The sequence below is a fragment of the Oncorhynchus gorbuscha genome, linkage group LG24 (genome assembly GCF_021184085.1).
Source record: "Oncorhynchus gorbuscha isolate QuinsamMale2020 ecotype Even-year linkage group LG24, OgorEven_v1.0, whole genome shotgun sequence".
NCBI lineage: Eukaryota > Metazoa > Chordata > Actinopteri > Salmoniformes > Salmonidae > Oncorhynchus > Oncorhynchus gorbuscha.
Genome location: NC_060196.1, coordinates 36,984,102 through 37,005,627, shown reverse-complemented (window position 1 = coordinate 37,005,627; position 21,526 = coordinate 36,984,102). Strand labels below are relative to the sequence as shown.

The 21,526-nt window shown below is 43.0% G+C and overlaps 1 protein-coding gene across 2 annotated transcripts in view; it reads left to right on the top strand.

Annotated features, from left to right (window-relative positions):
* Nucleotides 1-21,526, top strand: part of trappc9 (trafficking protein particle complex subunit 9) — a 329,423-nt gene that overhangs the window by 72,464 nt on the left and 235,433 nt on the right. For both annotated transcript variants that reach the window (XM_046325762.1, XM_046325760.1), the window contains 2 exons: nt 616-748; nt 9,476-9,636. In XM_046325762.1, the coding sequence (XP_046181718.1) occupies nt 616-748; nt 9,476-9,636 (294 nt within the window). The remainder of the gene's footprint in view (nt 1-615; nt 749-9,475; nt 9,637-21,526) is intronic.

Below are 21,526 nucleotides of genomic sequence, written 5' to 3'. Positions count from 1 at the left end.
TAATAGAGGTGTGGGGGGTTAATAGAGGTGTGTGTGGGGGGTTAATAGAAGTGTCTGTGGGAGGGTTAATAGAGGTGTGTGTGGGGGGTAAGAGAGCTGTGTGGGGGTTAAGAGGATGTGTAGGGGTGAATCTAGGAGTGTGGGGTGAATAGAGGTGTGTGGGGGTTAAGAGGATGTGTGGGGGTGTAGGGGTGAATCTAGGAGTGTGGGGTGAATAGAGGTGTGTGGGGGTTAAGAGGATGTGTGGGGGTGTAGGGGTGAATCTAGGATTGTGGGGTGAATAGAGATGTGTGGGGGTGTAGGGGTGAATCTAGGAGTGTGGGGTGAATAGAGGTGTGTGGGGGTTAAGAGGATGTGTGGGGGTGTAGGGGTGAATAGGGTAAACCTTTGTTATCCCACATTGGGAGTCGCAACTCTAAACCAATCTGAGATTCACAGCTCTATTTCTCCCATTTGTATTAGATGAAGAAGTTAGACCCTTTTTTCTGAACAGAGGATGATTGGATAGAAATCCTTCAGAAGTGTTTTCTCAATGTCACCTCGTGTGGAATCGGGGTGCTTGTTAGTTCTTGGTTTGAGGGCACTGATTTTTACCTCTCTCTCTCTTCCCTGAAGGCTACCACACGTCAGTGTTTGGTGTGACCAGTGACTGTCTCCTGGAGGGTCTACCCAGTGTGTTGACCAGTGGCTGTGTGGTGGAGGTCATTCCATCATTACCCCGTCTCCAGCTCAGCACCTCTCTACCACGGTGAGGCACCCTGCACCCTAACCCATACCCCCTACACCCTAACCCATACCCCCTACACCCTAACCCATACCCCCTACACCCTGTCCACACAGTACATGTTATAGCAGGTTTTATTAATCCTGGTTCTGGGGAGCAGAACTACGTTCCTTTGTTCCAGTCCAGCACTAACACACCTGATTCAACAGATCAATGAATCAAGTCGTTGACAGCTGATCAAGTATAACATTTTGAGTCTATTTGGGTATGTCCCCATAACCTTTACCTTATACCCCCTTGTTCTGCCTCATTAAATCAAACCTACCTGTCCTTTCGGCTCTGTTTTTAAAGCTGCTGTGTCATCAGAAGTGGCTTTCAGTCAGTCCTATTAATGCCCGGTCACACACAGAGATGATGTACTATAGCCTATATGAACCACAGTGCAGAGACCACTATCCCGGAGCTAGATGCTCGCAGTTCTTCCTCTTCTCCTTTTTCCTGTTGTGCACCTATTCTTACCAGTCATCAAACCAATCACTCCCCACCACTGCTTGTTATTACCAATCACTTCAACAGTTGGAAGTCTCACCTCAATTCTCATGGGCACAACCTTAAAGTGACTGAAGAATGCACTGCTCCTTTGCTTGTGAAATTCTCCACTTTACTCCAGCTCTGAGATGGTGTGTTTTAGAGATGATGGGGCAGCCACTGGGGAACGGTAGGTAGTCAGAATGCTTAGTCATAGCCACTTTAAAATGAATGAGAAGTAGTGGGGTTTCTGGACCAAAAACACGACCAGCTCCCAGCGGCATCTTGATACTTTTAGCTAGTGCTAATTCACAGCCCCAGTCCCTAGACAGGCTCTTGTCTGCAAAGACAGAGTTGTCGCTCAGTTCAGTCATATCTAGATTTCTTTCTTCATCCGGCTACTTTTAAATTACCCACTGATGCCTCAGAGGAACCTCTATAATTACTAAGAACTTAAGTAATTATTTATACTTTGATAATTACAGGTTCTCTGTCTTATTAGGTAGAAAGATAGTTGGATAGATGTGCTTTCTCTTCAGCCTAGTCGCTTGCTGCTGGACAATAACAACGCAGACATAATTCTGAGACTGACTGTTGTATTGATTCCTGTACCCAACAGAGTCAGCTTCAGTAATAGCACATGCATAAAGTGGACAATTGAAATCCAATTCTCTAGATTTAGTTTTTATTCCGTTTGAAGTAATAACTAACATGGCATGGACTAAATGGACCTCTTGTTGAAATCGCAACTCGTCTTGTCCCCTGATTTGGCCACTCAGCTTCCCTCAGTACCTCATTGTACCTTGTTCAGAATAATCCTCCCAGTTCTACTCTTTTGCTTTGCGTGTGTGCGTGTGTGCGTGTGTGCGTGCGCTTGTGCATGCGTGCGTGCGCGTGTGTGCGCGCGTGTGTGCGCGTGTGTGTGCGTGCATGTGCGCGTGCTTTACTCGTCTCTTGTGTATTTACTATATTCTACTGTATTTAGTCTATGCCACTCTGATGTTGCTCATCCTATTATTATATATTCTTTAATTCCCTTTTACTTTTAGATTGTGTGTATTGTTGTGAATTGTTAGATATTACTGCACTGTTGGAGCTAGAAACACAAGCATTTCGCTACTCTGCAATAGCATCTGATAAACATGTGTATGTGACAAATCAAATTAGATGATATTTGTGCCCAGTGGCCAACATCAAGAAAGGGTGAAAGCCCCAGACCCTCTGCGGGGCAGTGTCTAGACACACTACTCTGCGAAATAGGATTTCTTGATTCTACTCAAAATATTTTAGGCAACAAAATTAGACTAATATAATTGAGTAGACATTTTTGCTAGTTTTTATGAGTAGATAAGCTTGAGGAAGTTGTTTGGATGTGGTCAAATAAAAATGATGGAGAAGAAAATTAGTGTATCATGTTGATTTGAACTTAAATAGATAACTAAGCAAAAAATGGAAGTCCTCTCACTGTCAACTGTGTTTATTTCCAACAAACTTAACATGTGTAAATATTTGTACGAACATAAGATTCAACAACTGAGACATAAACTGAACAAGTTCCACAGACATGAGACTAACAGAAATGGAATAATGTGTCCCTGAACAAAGGGGGGGTCAAAATCAAAAGTAACAGTCAGTATCTGGTGTGGCCACCAGCTGCATTAAGTACTGCAGTGCATCTCCTCATCATGGACTGCACCAGATTTGCTAGTTCTTGCTGTGAGATTTTACCCCACTCTTCCACCAAGGCACCTGCAAGTTCCCTGACATTGCTGAGGGGAATGGCCCTAGCCCTCACCCTGCGATCCAACAGGTACCAGACGTGCTCAATGGCATTGAGATCCGGGCTCTTCGCTGGCCATGGCAGAACACTAACGTTCCTGTCTTACAGAATGAGCAGTATGGCTGGTGGCATTGTCATGCTGGAGGGTCATGTCAGGATGAGCCTGCAGGAAGGGTACCACATGAGGGAGGAGGATGTCTTCCCTGTAACGCACAGCATTGAGATTGCCTGCAGTGACAAGCTCAGTCAGATGATGCTGTGACACACTGCCCCAGACCATGACGGACTCTCTACCTCCAAATCGATTCCGCTCCAGAGTACAGGCCTTGGTGTAACGCTCATTCCTTTGGCGATAAACGTGAATCCGACCATCACTCCTGGTGAGACAAAACCACGACTCGTCAGAGGAGCACTTTTTGCCATTCCTGTCTGGTCCAGCGACGGTGGGTTTGTGCCCATAGGCAACGTTGTTACCGGTGATGTCTGGTGAGGACCTGCCTTACAACAGGCCTACAAGCTCTTAGTCCAGCCTCTCTCAGCCTATTGCGGACAGTCTGAGCACTGATGGAGGGATTGTGCGTTCCTGGTGTAACTCGGGCAGTTTTTGTTGCCATCCTGTACCTGTCCCGCAGGGTGTGCTGTTCGGATGTACTGATCCTGTGCAGGTGTTGTTACATGTGGTCTGCCACAGCGAAGGACAATCAACTGTCCATCCTGTCTCCCTGTAGCGCTGTCTTAGGCGTCTCACAGTACAGACATTGCAATTTATTGCCCTGGCCACATCTGCAGTCCTCATGCCTCCTTGCCTCCTAAGGCAGGTTCACCTCCTAAGGCACGTTCACACAGATGAACAGGTACCCTGGGCATCTTTCTGTTGGTGTTTTTCAGAGTCAGTAGGAAGGTCTCTTTTGTTTTCATAACTGTGACCTTAATTGCCTCCCCTCTGTAAGCTGTTAGTGTCTTAATGACCGTTCCGCAGGTGCATATTCATGAATTGTTCATGGTTCATTGAACAAGCATGGGAAACAATGAAGATCTGTGAAGTTATTTAGATTTTTACGAATTATCTTTGAAAAACCGGTTCCTGAAAAAGGGCCGTTTCTTTTTTTGCTGAGTTTACATGAAATTGTTATTGTAACTGAATGATTAATCCTATTATCTAGTCATTGTTACATGATATATTAATTTAGACCAACTCAGAAATGTTCACATTTTTTACTTTGGTTTTACTCGATCGGAGAGAAGTTATCAGGACACCAGGAATCCTTGAAAACCAGTTATTTTATATAACGGTTTGCAAAACAGCTCTTATTCAGTAGTACAAAAGCAGCAGCAATGATTCTCAAATTATTAGTTGAAAAATTACAGAATTGCAATCAACATTGCAGGTCCGTCCTGATGGCTGCAGGTCGGCAAAACCCTATTATTAGGAACTAGAACACTAGCTAGTATACATCTCTCTTTAGGAGAGAATGGAGCTTCAACTCCATGGACTTTACAAGGACCAAAATATTCTCATAGTAACCATGGACTATAACAGAAACGGGGACTCATGGAGGCTCAAATAGCTTGTGGTTTGCACTGTGGAATATTTTCCGAACTAAAATATTGCCCACAAGGTAAAGAACAAAATAAAAAGAGATGACAACCCCAATAATCATGTCATCTAAACACTTGTATTAGTTTCTTCCTGTAACTTCGATCTGTTCACAAACACTGCCAATGGATGCCACCTATATTACTTCTGTAGTATTTATTTTAAAACATAAATTGTCTAGTTTTGAGGCTTTTTTTCAGAAGTTCCCAATAGAAATCAGTTTAAGATAGTCTACCTGCAAAGCTTTGTAGTGTATCAGTGGTGCAGGTCGCATTGGGATGTCATAACAACCATACTGTGTAGACAGACCCTGGTAGAATTTTCTAAATACCTGTGGTAAAATGTTGGCACCTTGATGAAACCTCAAAATTGTCAAACGGATTCACATGTCAGTATTTCAAACGTCAAAATTGACATGCCATCCTTAATTAAAAACATCTATTTTGTATACAAAACAGCTTAAATACCGTGGCAGTGAACCTTTAAATCACACTTTGAAGAATAAACATGTCTTCCTTAACCTCTAAATGATTTAGCACAGATCATTGCATTGGGCCGGTCAGGGTCGGTGACTTAGACCACAATGTGCTCGAGCTCCGGCTATCGGTGACTAACCTCCGGTAGGCAGAGGCTGGTCCCAGCACAGATTCTGTGCCCCAGGCGGCTTCAACAACAACAAGAGGCAGGTCTGTGGTAGAGGACACCGTTCCTGACCTGCTACCAGAACAAATAAAGGGAGATAATAGTTCCAGAGGTTCCTCAGTGTTTAACTACGCAGGTGTTACAAAGTAACCCTGACATTCAGTCTATGACAATTGTCCTCTAGGCTTTCAATTCTGCTTAAGACAGTCATTTGATTTTGAGGGCTGTCATCTTGACTGTGAGCTTTGAGCAGTCCAGCTCCACAAACAGTTTCTGGAATGCCTCGTGTTGGTAGCTAAAATTCCGAGCATAATGTCATGCCAAGTAGAATGACACAAGCCTGTTGGACACTACCCAGACCGGTGATCACCAAGACAACCCTTTAGGACGGTGCCCATCTCCTCTGGACCATCACTCGCTATGGCACCCTCCTTGATCACACAGATTTTCATTACATGTTGTGCAAGTTCTTGCAGGACATTTTACCCCCTTCAGATTACTGTAAAAAAAAGACACATTCTTTCGATGTTGGGATCAAATTTTGGAATAATGACAGCAGCATAGGGGTGTGCTGGCCCAACAACCTTGGCTCAAGATGGTTTGTGGTGTACTGGCCCAACGTGGCCATAAACCTTGGCTCAAGATGCTTTGTCGTGTACTGGCCCAACGTGGCCATAAACCTTGGCTCAAGATGGTTTGTGGTGTACTGGCCCAACGTGGCCATAAACCTTGGCTCAAGATGCTTTGTGGTGTACTGGCCCAACGTGGCCATAAACCTTGCCTCAAGATGCTTTCTCGTGATCCTCTGGAATTCTTAATTTATCTGAAAGACAAATACTGGAATATCATCAAGCAAGGCTAATAAGAGGTTTCATTTGGTATTGTATTTTTTGGCTGCTGACTCACTTGAGAGGCATCAAACAGAGCAGGCCATCTGCCTTTCATCTCTAACACTGGGACACTGGTTGATGACTTCCTGTCTTCGGTGGGCAAATGTCTTGGTCAACAATCTAGCAGTCTTAGGTGGTAGCTAGTCCAATTTTGACTAAGCAGCGCCTACATTAGTCAAAAGCTTATTTTATTGAAGATGCTGTGTGCAGAGTTTGGCCACTGGTTCAGAATGTGGCCCTCAGAAGCCAGATGTTGTCCTCAATGTTCTGGTCCCACTGTTCTGGTCCCACATCACATATGTGCACCACGTCTTTGCTATCACTCTCTTTTTGCTCTCCCTCAGCCATTGAGCCTGACCTGCAAACTGAGTAGTGCCCACTTCATGGAAAAAGGCTGGGGCAAATGCCAACATAACAAAATGTGGGAAAGTCAAGGGGTCTGAATTACTTTCCAAGTGCACTGTCCTTACCATGTTTTCTGTACTAAACTATATAGAATATTAGCCTTCTGCAAACTCCCTACTAAATCACACAGTACGGCCTGGATCTGATACAGTGCCTTCGGAAAGTTTTCAGACCCATTTACTTTTCCCACATTTTGTTAACTTCTTAGGGCTGAAATCCCGTTAATGCGATCGATATGACAACAGCCAGTGAAAGTGCAGGGAGCCAAATTCAAAACAACAAATCTCATAATTACAATTCCTCAAACAAATAAGGATCTTATACCATTTGAAAGGTAATCTTGTTGTTAATCCCACCACAGTGTCTGATTTCAAATGGGCTTTACAGTGAAAGCACCACAAACGAGTATGTTAGGTCAGAGTCAAGTCACAGAAAAACACAGCCATTTTTCCAGCCAAAGAGAGGAGTCACAAAAATCAGAAATGGAGATAAAATTAATCACTAACCTTTGATCTTCATCAGATGACACTCATAGGACTTCATGTTACACAATACATGTATGTTTTGTTTGATAAAGTTCATATTTATATAAAGAAATCTCAGTATACATTGGCGCGTTATGTTCACTAGTTCCAAAAACATCCGGTGATTTTGCAGAGAGCCACATCAATTTACAGAAACACTCATTATAAATGTTGACGTGTTATGCATGGAAATATAGATAAACTTCTCCTTAATGCAACCGCTGTGGCAGATTTCAAAAAAGCTTTACGGAAAAAGCCATCCATGCAATAATCTGGGTACGGCAGTCAGAGACCCAACAAGCCAAAAAGATATGCGCCATATTGTGCAGTCAACAGAAGTCAGAAATAACATCATACATACGAACTTACCTTTGATCTTCATCAGAATGCACTCCCAGGAATACCAGTTCCAAAATAAATGTTTGATTTGTTAAATGATGTCCATCATTTATGTCCAAATAGCTACTTTTGTTAGCGCGTTTGGTAAACAAATCAAAACTCACGAAGCTCGTTCACTAGTTGCTGACGAAATGTCAAAAAGTTCCGTTAGTCTGTAGAAACATGTCAAACGATGTATAGAATCAATCTTTAGGATATTTTTAACATTAATCTTCAATAATGTTCCAACCGGAGAATTCCTTTGTCTTCAGAAAAGCAAATGGAACGGGAGCTATCTCTCATGTGAGACCAGCTCGTGGCTGGTCACGCGCAGTCCTCTGACTCATTCCCCTCTCATTCAGCCCCCCTTCACATTAGAAGCCTCAAACATGTTTCTAAAGACGGTTGACATCTAGTGGAAGCCTTAGGAAGTGCAACATGACCAATATCCCACTGTGTCTTCAATAGGGGTTGAGTTGAAAATCGACCAACCTCAGATTTCCCACTTCCTGGTTGGATTTCTTTCTCAGGTTTTTGCCTGCCATATGAGTTATGTTATACTCACAGACATCATTCAAACAGTTTTAGAAACTTATTTTCTATCCAAATGTACTAATAATATGCATATATTAGCAACTGGGACTGAGGAGCAGGCAGTTTACTCTGGCATCTTATTCATGATTGGTGGAGTGCTGCAGAGATGGGAGAACCTTCCAGAAGGACAACCATCTCCATAGAGGATCTCTAGAGCTCTGTCAGAGTGACCATCGGGTTATTGGTCCCCTCCCTGATCAAGGCCCTTCTCGCCCGATTGGATGGCCAGCTCTAGGAAGAGTCTTGGTGGTTCCAAACTTCTTCCATTTAAGAATGATGGAGGACACTTGGGAACCTACAATGCTGCAGACATTTTTATGGTAGCCTTCCCGCAGATCCGCAGATCTGTGCCTCGACACAATCCTGTCTTGGAGCTCTACGGACAATTCCTTCGACCTCATTGCTTGGTTTTTGCTCTGACATTCACTGTCAACCGTGGGACCGTATATAGACAGGTGTGTGCCTTTCCAAATCATGTCCAATCAATTGAATTTAGCACAGGTGGACTCCAATCAAGTTGTCAAAACATCTCAAGGACGATCAATGGAAACAGGATGCACCTCAGTTCAATTTCGAGTCTCATATTAAAGGGTCTGAATACTTATGTAAATAGGTTATTTCTGTTTTTGTAGTTAATAAATTTGAAAATAATTCTTAACCTGTTTTCGCTTTGTCATTATATGGGGTATTGTGTGTAGATTGCTGAGGATTTTTATTTATTTAATACATTTTAGAATAAGGCAGTAACCTAACCTGAATACTTTCTGAAGGTACTATATACAGTGCCTTGCGTAAGTATTCGGCCCCCTTGAACTTTGCGACCTTTTGCCACATTTCAGGCTTCAAACATAGATATAAAACTGTATTTTTTTGTGAAGAATCAACAACAAGTGGGACACAATCCTGAAGTGGAACGACATTTATTGGATATTTCAAACTATTTATCATCATTAGTCATTTAGGTCAACATTTTGGATCATTCAGAGATTCTCACTGAACTTCTGGAGAGAGTTTGCTGCACTGAAAGTAAAGGGGCTGAATAATTTTGCACGCCCAATTTTTCAGGTTTTGATTTGTTAAAAAAGTTTGAAATATCCAATAAATGTCGTTCCACTTCATGATTGTGTCCCACTTGTTGTTGATTCTTCACAAAAAAATACAGTTTTATATCTTTATGTTTGAAGCCTGAAATGTGGCAAAAGGTTGCACAGTTCAAGGGGGCCGAATACTTACGCAAGGCACTGTATCTCTAGAGAAACTGCATTGAGCTCACAAAAAAAATACAAAATGTAATTCCAATTGAATTGACATAGGTCTATTACTTGATTTAAAAACCGACAAATAACCATATTTTTGTTAATCGTTCAGCACGAGTCTGAAGACACGTTTGAACCCTTCTGTATCTGTCTCCAGGTCGGCCCATCCCCTCCAGCCCTCTAAAGAGGAGTTGTCCAGCAGTGTGTCTGTCCAGCTGTTTAACGGAGAGACCCAGCATCTGACCATCACTCTGGAAAACATTGGCTCTGAAGACCTGGAGACGCTGGAGGTCGCCTCCAAGACCTGTAATACTAAAGGTCAGTGGTCAGACAAAAACGCATACACACACACACGCTTTCATGCTGTTTCTAAACCAGTGATTCCTTTGATGTGCTTTCCCTCCATCTGTTTCTTTCTGTCTCTCACTCTCCCTCTCTGTCCCTCTCTCACGGTCTCTCTTTCCCTCTCTCACGGTCTCTCTTTCCCTCCCTCTCTCACTGTCACTCTCTCTCCCTCTCTCTCCCCTGGTGACTCCTCCTGTCCTCTCGTCAGCGTTAGAGGTCACTGGTCATTGTGTTTCGGTTCTTCAGCTTCTGTCTTTTCTCTTTGTGTTACTTTGCACAGCTGGGATCGCCCAAGCTCTGCAGTTTTGCTCTCTCTCTCCCCCTCCCCCATGTATCCAGCTGACATCTGGAATATGTTCTGACAAAACGTTGCACATCAACAATTGTGTCACGTAGTTAGCCGTCAAACCTCCAGTTACAACTGTAGTCCACCTGTGGTGCATGGTTTAAATTCAAATGACCCACCTGCTCTGTCAGAGCTGTGGTTTACTGTTGGCGTTGTAGAGGGATGCAATTTGACACATTCCTTTTGAAGTTGCCAAGGAAAGTCATGTGATGAGCAGAATGGCTGAGGTGGAGGTGGGAGTGGCTTGCCAGTACAGTGCTGTTGTGGATCCTCTTACATCATGGATACACTGGTTTTAACAGGGCTGGGGGGAAATCATCTGTCTTCTTCTTATAGGGAGAGTCTTTTGCTATTGCTTTGATTTTAACATACAGTACAGTCTTCACATTTTCAGTTGAAGTCCTGGCTGTGAACTTGCCTTGAACTTATCATTGTCTTCACATTGAAAGAATCCCTTCTCTCTAACAAAAGCTGAAAGAATATTCAGTACACTACTCACCATAAAGTAGGCTACGGTCTTATACCAACAAGTTGTGTTGATGTGTTGGTTTGAAAAGGATCCCACCAGATATCTTCTCAATGTATTAACATATTCTTAAAAGGCAATTTGTTCAAAGGCAACCTTCTGCAGAGTCATCACACCTTGGTTGAGGAGGCTAAAAGTATGAAGCATTATGACAAACCTAATTACTGTTCTCCAGAACTGCAAGCTGCACATCAACGTTAGAAAGTTTCCTAATTTTCACGCTTTCTTTGTCAGCGTTGGTGAAAAGCCAAAAGGCTTTTAAAGGGATGATTGATTGTGTTTTGTTTTCTCTCTGGAAGCAGAAACGCTCTTGATATATTGAAATTACAGAGGCTGTGTCGCAAATGGCACCCTATTCCCTATATAGTGTACTACTGCTGACCAGTTGTGCACTATATAGGGAATAGGGTGCCATGTCGGGACACAGCCAACAATTGGAGTACCGTAAGTGGAGGAAAGGAGCATCATCTCATTTTCTTCTTACGCCTCGTCATTAAGAAGCTCTGTGGTTTATTTCCCTAGAGGGGTTACCTTGGCATAGATCCTGCAACAGCTATTCTTTGAGTTTTGCCAGATCTCATACAGAAACAGAGATCATGGAATTTAGATGAGATTCCTTTACTTCAGTTCCGGTTTATTGGATGGTCTTATGGGTTGGAGATGTTGGGAATTGCAGTCCCACTTGACATGACATTTGGTAATGAACGATTTGTAAAGCATGTGTAGGCAATATATAAGGTCCCCAAGAGGCTTTACAGGGCCTTCAGAAACTATTCACACCCCTGGACCTTTTCACATGTTGTGTTACAAGGTGGGATTAAAATTGTTGACAAAAAAGGAGAATTAAATCAATCTACATAAAATACTCTGTCAAAGTGGAAGAACAATTCCAACATTTGTAAAACATTTATGAAAAATAAAACTATCTTCATTACATAAGTCAACATGAGTGTTAGAATCACCTTTGGCAGTGACTATAGCTGTGAATCGGTCTGGGTAAGTCTCGAAGAGCTTTGCACACAGTTCCTTTTTAAATTCTTCAAGCTGTGTCAAGTTGGTTGTTGATCATTTCTAGACAGCCATTTTCAAGCCTCACCATAGATTTAAGTCAAAACTGTAACTAGGCCACTCAGGAACATTCAATGTTGTCTTGATAAGCAAACTCCCGTGTATATTTGGTTCATTTGGTCTCCAGTGTCTGTTGGAAAGCAGACTGAACCAGGTCTTCCTCTAGGATTTTGCCGGTGCTTAGCTCTTTTCAGTTTATTTTTACCCTAAAAAAAACTCCCTCGTATAGTACTTACCGGTGACAAGCATACGTATAGCATGAAGCAGCCGCCACCATTCTTGAGAATATGAAGAGTGGTACTCATAACGCTTTGTTTTCAGGGCAGAAAGTTCATTTCTTTGGCACATTTTTAGCAGTTTTACTTTAGTGTCTTATTACAAACAGGTGCATGTTTTGGAATATTTGTACTATGTACAGGCTAGAGGTCGAACGATTATGATTTTTCAACACTGATACCGATTATTGGAGGACCAAAAAAAGCTGATACCGATTAATCGGACAATTTTTATTTGTGTGTGTGTGTATATATATATATTACACACATGTACAGTATATCACAAAATTGAGTACACCCCTCACATTTTTGTAAGTATTTGAATATATATTTTCATGTGACAACACTGAAGAAATGACACTTTGCTACAATGTAAAGCAGTGAGTGTACAGCTTGTTTAACAGTGTACATTTGCTGTCCCCTCAAAATAACTCAACACACAGCCATTAATGTCTAAACCGCTGACAACAAAAGTGAGTACACCCCTGTGCATAGGCCAGTGATAAAAACATCTACATGTACATTTTAAATTCAGGCTGTAACACAACCAAATGTGGAAAAAGTCAAGAGGTGTGAGTACTTTCTGTAGGCAGTGTAGATTGCACTAGATTCTATTCTAGGTTTCATTACATACAGTCGAAAAGAACTACTGAATATAAGATCAGCGTCAACTCACCATCAGTACGACCAGGAATATGTTTTCCGCGACGCGGATCCTGTGTTCTGCCTTACAAACAGGACAACGGAATGGATCGCATGCAGCGACCCAAAAAAACGACTCCGAAAAAGAGGGAAACGTAGCGGTCTTCTGGTCAGACTCCGGACAAGGGCACATCGCGCACCACTCCCCAGCATTCTTCTTGCCAATGTCCAGTCTCTTGACAACAAGGTTGATGAAATCCGAGCAAGGGTAGCATTCCAGAGGGACATCAGAGACTGCAACGTGCTCTGCTTCACGGAAACATGGCTTACTGGGAAGACGCTATCCGATGCGGTGCAGCCAACGGGTTTCTCCACGCATCGCACGGACAGAAACAAACATCTTTCTGGTAAGAAGAGTGGCGGGGGCGTATGCCTCATGACTAACGAGACATGGTGTGATGAAAGAAACATACAGGAACTCAAATCCTTCTGTTCATCTGATTTAGAATTCCTCACAATCAAATGTAGACCGCATTATCTTCCAAGAGAATACTCTTCGATTATAATCACAGCCATATATCTCCCCCCAAGCAGACACATCGATGGCTCTGAACGAACTTTATTTAACTCTTTGCAAACTGGAAACCATTTATCCAGAGGCTGCATCCATTGTAGCTGGGGATTTTAACAAAGCTAATCTGAAAACAAGACTCCCTAAATTTTATCAGCATATTGATTGCGCAACCAGGGGTGGTAAAACCTTGGATCATTGTTGCTCTAACTTCCGCGACGCATATAAGGCCCTGCCCCGCCCCCCTTTCGGAAAAGCTGACCACGACTCCATTTTGTTGATCCCTGCCTACAGGCAGAAACTAAAACAAGAGGCTCCCACGCAGAGGTCTGTCCAATGCTGGTCCGACCAAGCGGACTCCACACTCCAAGACTGCTTCCATCACGTGGACTGGGACATGTTTCGTATTGCGTCAGATAAAAATATTGACGAATACGCTGATTCGGTGTGCGAGTTCATTAGAACGTGCGTTGAAGATGACGTTCCCATAGCAACGATAAAAACATTCCCCAACCAGAAACCGTGGATTGATGGCAGCATTCGCGTGAAACTGAAAGTGCGAACCACTGCTTTTAATCAGGGCAAGGTGTCTGGCAACATGACCGAATACAAACAATGCAGCTATTCCCTCCGCAAGGCTATTCAACAAGCTAAGCGTCAGTACAGAGACAAAGTCGAATCTCAATTCAACGGCTCAGACACGAGGCATGTGGCAGGGTCTACAGTCAATCACGGACTACAGGAAGAAATCCAGCCCAGTCACGGACCAGGATGTCTTGCTCCCAGGCAGACTAAATAACTTTTTTGCCCGCTTTGAGGACAATACAGTGCCACTGACACGGCCTGCAACGAAAACATGCGGTCTCTTCTTCACTGCAGCCGAGGTGAGTAAGACATTTAAACGTGTTAACCCTCGCAAGGCTGCAGGCCCAGACGGCATCCCCAGCCGCGCCCTCAGAGCATGCGCAGACCAGCTGGCCGGTGTGTTTACGGACATATTCAATCAATCCCTATCTGAGCTAAACGACTACCGCCCCGTAGCACTCACTTCCGTCATCATGAAGTGCTTTGAGAGACTAGTCAAGGACCATATCACCTCCACCCTACCTGACACCCTAGACCCACTCCAATTTGCTTACCGCCAAAATAGGTCCACAGACGATGCAATCTCAACCACACTGCACACTGCCCTAACCCACCTGGACAAGAGGAATACCTATGTGAGAATGCTGTTCATCGACTACAGCTCGGCATTCAACACCATAGTACCCTCCAAGCTCGTCATCAAGCTCGAGACCCTGGGTCTCGACCCCGCCCTGTGCAACTGGGTACTGGACTTCCTGACGGACCGCCCCCAGGTGGTAAGGGTAGGCAACAACATCTCCTCCCCGCTGATCCTCAACACGGGGGCCCCACAAGGGTGCATTCTGAGCCCTCTCCTGTACTCCCTGTTCACCCACGACTGCGTGGCCACGCACGCCTCCAACTCAATCATCAAGTTTGCGGACGACACAACAGTGGTAGGCTTGATTACCAACAACGACGAGACGGCCTACAGGGAGGAGGTGAGGGCCCTTGGAGTGTGGTGTCAGGAAAATAACCTCACACTCAACGTCAACAAAACTAAGGAGATGATTGTGGACTTCAGGAAACAGCAAAGGGAACAACCCCCTATCCACATCGATGGAACAGTAGTGGAGAGGGTAGCAAGTTTTAAGTTCCTCGGCATACACATCACAGACAAACTGAATTGGTCCACTCACACTGACAGCGTCGTGAAGAAGGCGCAGCAGCGCCTCTTCAACCTCAGGAGGCTGAAGAAATTTGGCTTGTCACCAAAAGCACTCACAAACTTCTACAGATGCACAGTCGAGAGCATCCTGGCGGGCTGTATCACCGCCTGGTACGGCAACTGCTCCGCCCTCAACCGTAAGGCTCTCCAGAGGGTAGTGAGGTCTGCACAACACATCACCGGGGGCAAACTACCGGCCCTCCAGGACACCTACACCACCCGATGTTACAGGAAGGCCATAAAGATCATCAAGGACATCAACCACCCGAGCCACTGCCTGTTCACCCCGCTATCATCCAGAAGGCGAGGTCAGTACAGGTGCATCAAAGCTGGGACCGAGAGACTGAAAAACAGCTTCTATCTCAAGGCCATCAGACTGTTAAACAGCCACCACTAACATTGAGTGGCTGCTGCCAACACACTGTCATTGACACTGACCCAACTCCAGCCACACTAATAATGGGAATTGATGGGAAATTATGTAAATATATCACTAGCCACTTTAAACAATGCTACCTTATATAATGTTACTTACCCTACATTATTCATCTCATATGCATACGTATATACTGTACTCTACATCATCGACTGCATCCTTATGTAATACATGTATCACTAGCCACTTTAACTATGCCACTTTGTTTACTTTGTCTACACACTCATCTCATATGTATATACTGTACTCGATACCATCTACTGTATGCTGCTCTATACCATCACTCATTCATATATCCTTATGTACATATTCTTTATCCCCTTACACTGTGTATAAGACAGTAGTTTTGGAATTGTTAGTTAGATTACTTGTTGGTTATCACTGCATTGTCGGAACTAGAAGCACAAGCATTTCGCTACACTCGCATTAACATCTGCTAACCATGTGTATGTGACAAATAAAATTTGATTTGATTTATGAGATTCCATTAGTTTGGTGCTGTAGTGAAAGGTAATCAATATATGGTTTAGTGTTGAGTTCTAGCCACCTGCTGGAGGTGCTGTGGGCTGAGCAATAGCACTATAAATATCTGTTGAAATACTACCCCCCCTCTCACCCCCCTCACCCCATTTGGTTGACATTGCTAACGGAAAGGAAATGCAGGTAAGGCTACAATAATCAATTTAATTGATTAAGACAAACTGCAAGCCAAAGCTACACATGTTCTCCTCCCACACATAGATTAATTTACGCATTTTGTCTTGACAGCTTGTTCCAACATTGTGTTGTGACTTTTACACCTAGTTACAATATTTATTTGGTTCTTTCAATGGAGTCGGTAAACGGAGGTAGTACTGTGAATGCCCATATAACACCCCGCACTGTCATGCAGTCAGAAATCCAGAAAGAATTTCTCCCATGGAGTGCTGCAGAGATGGTTGTCCTTCTGGAAGGTTCTCCCATCTCCACAGAGGAACTCTAGAGCTCTATCAGAGTGACCATTGGGTTCTTGGTCACCTCCCCTGACCCAAGGCCCTTCTCCGATTGCTCAGTTTGGCCTGGCAGCCAACTCTAGGAAGAGTCTTGGTCGTTCCAAACTTCTTCCCTTTAAGAATGATGGAGGCCACTGTGTTCTTGGGGACCTTCAATGCTGCAGAAATGTTTTGGTATCTTTCCCCACATCTGGGCCTTAAAGCAATACTGTCTTGGAGCTCTACAGACAATTCCTTTGACATCATGGCTTGATTTTTGCTCTGACATGCACTGTCAACTGTGGGACCTATAGACAGGTGTGTGCCTTTTTATATCATATCAAATCAATTGAATTGGCCACAGGTGGACTCCAATCAAGTTGTAGAAACATCTCAAGGATGATCAGTGGAAACAGGATGCACCTGAGCTCAATTCCGAGTCTATGTATAAAGCAGTTGTGGCTGGATCAGCAATTTGCAAGTAACACTTTTGATAACTGTGCACCAGTGGCAAGTCACATTTTAGTTGTTCACATTAAAGTGACACATTCATCTTTCAATAAAATGTGCAATTAAAAGTAAAACATAATTCAGTTTGAAAATGGAACATGAAAACATTTGAATAAGCCAAATATGAGGAACAATGTCACATTATAAATAAAAACTTTAGCTGCAGAAAAGGATGCTAGGTAACATGCAAAAAAAGTGTGTACATATGTTTTTGAATGTATATTTTAAATATATTTTGTGGACATTTAAATATACTTTTTTGAAAGGATACTTTATTTATTTTTTTATATGAAAAACTATACTCCGGAAGCATGTTCCTCAGCTGTGCATGTGGGATAAACTGTCATTATCATTGTCAACTTTCTCCTCATTCTTCAAAACTCATTACTGACACTGAAACTACAGTGCCTTGCAAAAGTATTCATACCCCTTGGATGTCTTCACATTTTATTGTAACAAAGTGGGATTAAAATGGATTTAATTGTATTTTTGTTGAATAACAGTCTACACATAAGTGGAAGAAATGATTATTTAATACCAAAAATATATAGTCATTGCGTATTCAGCTCCCTGAAAACATATTAGAAACACCTTCTGCAATGATTACAGTGGTGAGTCTTCTTGGATACATCTCTAAGAGCTTTACACGCCTGGATTCTGCAATATTAACCCTTTATTCTTTTCATTTCTTCATGCACTCTCAAGATGTTGGGGCTCATGGCTAGACAGAAATGTTCAAGTCTTGCCATAGATTTTAAAGCAGATTTAAGTTGAAATTGTAACTTGTAAATAACTCCAGTGTAGATTTGTCCATGTGCTCTAGGTTATTGTCCTGCTGAAACGTGGCTCTCCCTCCCAGTGTCCGTTGTAAATCAGACTGAAGCAGCTTTTCCTCTATTTATCTCCATCCCGTTTCTTTTCATCCTGAAAAACTTCCCAGTATTTTCCGATGTCAAGCATACCCATACCATGATGCAGCCTCCACCATGCTTTGAAATAATGCAGCAATGACTCAGTGATGTGTTGTTGGATTTACCTCAAACGTAAGGCTTTGCTTTTAGGCCAAAAAGTGTATTCCTTAGCTGTTTGTTTTCCATTATTATTTTGTATATTTGTATTCCTCTTTTCACTCTTTCATTTAACTATTATAGATCTCTTATTGATCCAATCTCTGTTTTCTCCCATCACAGTCTTTGAACTGTGAAACTGTTTTACATATCCCCAATGGCCTCATGGTAACATCACTGAGCAGTTTATTTCCTGTCCAGCAGCTCAGCTCAGAAGGACGACCATCTTTGATGTGTCTGGGAAATTTAATACATAATCCACATAATTATTAACTTGACCATGCTTAAAGAGATATTCAATGTCTGATTTTATATTTTTACCGATCTACCAATCACTGCCCTTCTGGTCTTCCAGAGTATTTTGAGTTCATGGTTGACAATACATAACAATTAAATACATTTGAAGCCCTTTTCACAATAAAATGTGAAGGAAAACAATGGTTATGGATACTTTCACAAGGCACTGCATACTTAGTGTACTTGATCACTCACAAGCAGAATTTCATTTAAAAAAAAGTATACTTTAACGTAAAAACAATTCCAAGTATATTTTGAATGAAAACACTAAATTACAATTAAAGCATTTTAAATTGAAGTACAGTTTAAGTTTAATGATAAAAAACAAGGAATTTAAAGTACATGTTTAATAAGTTTATTGAAGATTGATGATCGTGTATTTATAGTATACAAAATTACAACAAAAAAACTGCATTTCAAGGACACTTTTAATAAGTGTAAGGATATTATATTTATAGTATACTTAAGATATCCAGAAAAGTACATCTCATATTTGAAGTATATTATTAGAATGTTTTATATATTTAAGTATACATTGGTATACCTGTAATATATTAAAGTAAAGATTTACTTGGGATCGTCGTCCATTGTCCAACTGTTGTGTTTATTAGAATTGTTTTAAAAACCTTTGACAATATTGATGGCCGTTGCTAATAGTGTAGATCAGAGACTGACAGAGGAGAAATAGGCTTCACACACAACTAAGTAATAAAAGAAAATAAGATGCTCTTTTCTCCTCCACTTGGTCATTCTCTGGCTGCGTCAGAGACACATTCACATCTTTAGAAGGAAGTACTAATGACTGTCCCTCCTCTGGACCGTCGCCAGGACACTTTTTGTCCCCCCTGATCCTGTGTTTGTACTACACAGTCAGGCTCATTATATACAGGACAGCACCAAAACCAATTAAGCTGACATCTGAGGTAGATATAGTAGACCTTTTTGGAGGTTTTTAATGACACATCAGACTGGTTGTGAAGGAAGTCTTAACCTTTTTCTGTTTCATTTGTGTTCGCTGTGTTCCTGGTGGCTGGTTGTAGGTGATCAATGCCTGTTTTGTGTTTCATTTGTGTTCGCTGTATTCCTGGTGGCTGGTTGTAGGTGATCAATGCCTGTTTCTGTTTCATTTGTGTTCGCTGTGTTCCTGGTGGCTGGTTGTAGGTGATCAATGCCTGTTTCTGCTGGTGTTTTCACCTGTTGTAGTAGTAAGTCTAGTAAAATGTATGTTTTCTTTTTAGATTCTCCATTAGCCTGGAAGAGGTTGCTGCCTATGTCTTCATTCTGCTTTGTTTACATTAGACAAGGTTCTCCTTCCTTTGTTACTTCTTAGCCGTATTTGTTGAAACGCCTTTGAAACGCCTTCAAGATACTAAAAACTGCACCCACGCAGACACACACACACACACACACTCTCCCACTTCAAGCAAAACAACCTTGAGCTGCTGACACAGGACCCTGGCGCTCTTGAGGACGGTGTGCTCTCGTTCTCTGTGGCCAACGTGAGTAAGTAATTGAAGCGTATTAACCCTCGCAAGGCTGCCGGCCCAGGCGGCAACTCAAGCCACGTCTTCAGAGCATGTGCAGACCAGCTGGCTGGAGTGTTTACGGACATATTCAGTCTCTCCTTATCCAGGTCCCCACTTGCTTCAAGATGTCCTGTACCCAAGAAAGGTAACTGAACTAAATGACTGTCACCCAGCAGGACTCACCGCTGTCATCATGAAGCACTTTGAGAGGCTAGTTAAGGATCATATCACCTTCCCAGACACCGTAGACCCACTACAATTCACATATCGTCCCAACAGATCCATGGAAAACACAATCACCATTGCAATACCTATGTAAGAAATAACTATGTAAGAATGCTGTTCATCGACTACAGATCAACCTTCAACACCATAGTTCCCTCCAAGCTCATCACTAAGCTCAGCGCCATGGGTCTGAACCCCGACCTGTGCAACAGGGCCTGAACTTCCGGACGGGCCGACATGAAATGGTGAAGTTGGGCAACAACGCCTCTACCACACTGATCCTCAACACAGGGGCCCCACAGGGGTGCATGTTTAGCACCCTCCTGTACTACCTGTTCACCCATGACTGCGTGGCCACACACATCTCCAACTCAATCATCAAGTTTGCTGATGATACAACAGTGGTAGGCCTGATTACCAACAACGATGAGACAAATTCTGCAGCAGCTGTTTTCAAAGTATTTCTGCAGGTAATTGCACAAATATATACTAACCCTATATCCCATCTCATGCATAAACACTGCCTTTCAGGGGAGCAGAGCTCATTGAGTGGAGTCATATTTGGAGATGCAGCACACAGGCATAAAAGTTGGTGTAATTTACTACAAAGTGAGACTTTGTCCCTGTGCTTCTTGACTTTTTACATTGTTTTGTTCACAAGCTCAGTTTTAGCTTGAGTCTGCTGCTTCAACTAATAGCGGAGAGACGCCCTAGTCATATCCCAAATTTCACAGACACACGTGACATTACTCGAGTGGCCCTGTTACTGGGATAACCACTTGCCCTTAAAGGGGCAGCTGAACATTTTCTCTGATTTGTTTTAATAAAAAAAAAAATAGAAAACATTTTGTGACATGTAATTATGGCCCAAAAATATTTTAGCTGTCAAGAAAAATCTGATTTAGAATGTTTTTTAATCAATCTACCTGCCACTTGGTGGTGGAACAAAAAGTTAATTTTAGGCTCTGGCCTACAGCGTAGTGGTGCCAGGAAAATAACCTCCCCTTCAATGTCAACAAACCAAGGAGCTGGTTGTGAACTACAGGCAGCCCCCCGCACCTCTGATTCAGAGGGGTTGGGTTAAATGTGGAAGACACATTTCAGTTGAAGGCATTCAGTTGTAATACTGACGAGGTATCCCCCTTTCACAATTGCAGCGTCCAGAACCAAAGGGATTTCCAGAGGGTGGTGTGATCAGCCCAATGCGTCATCAGGGGCACACTGCCTGCCCTCCAGGATATCTACAGCACCCGATGTCACAGGAAGGCCAAGAAGATCATCAAGGACCTCCGGTGCATTAAAGCTGGGACCGATTTCCAGGCCATCAGACTGTTATGTCACCACTAGCCGGCCTCAGCCCAGTACCCTGCCCTGAACCTTAGTCACTGTTCTTGCCGGACTCAGCCCAGTACCCTGCCCTGAACCTTAGTCACTGTTCTAGCCGGATTCAGCCCAGTACCCTGCCCTGAACCTTAGTCACTGTTCTAGCCGGACTCAGCCCAGTACCCTGCCCTGAACCTTCGTCACTGTTCTAGCCGGACTCAGCCCAGTACCCTGCCCTGAACCTTCGTCACTGTTCTAGCCGGCCTCAGCCCAGTACCCTGCCCTGAA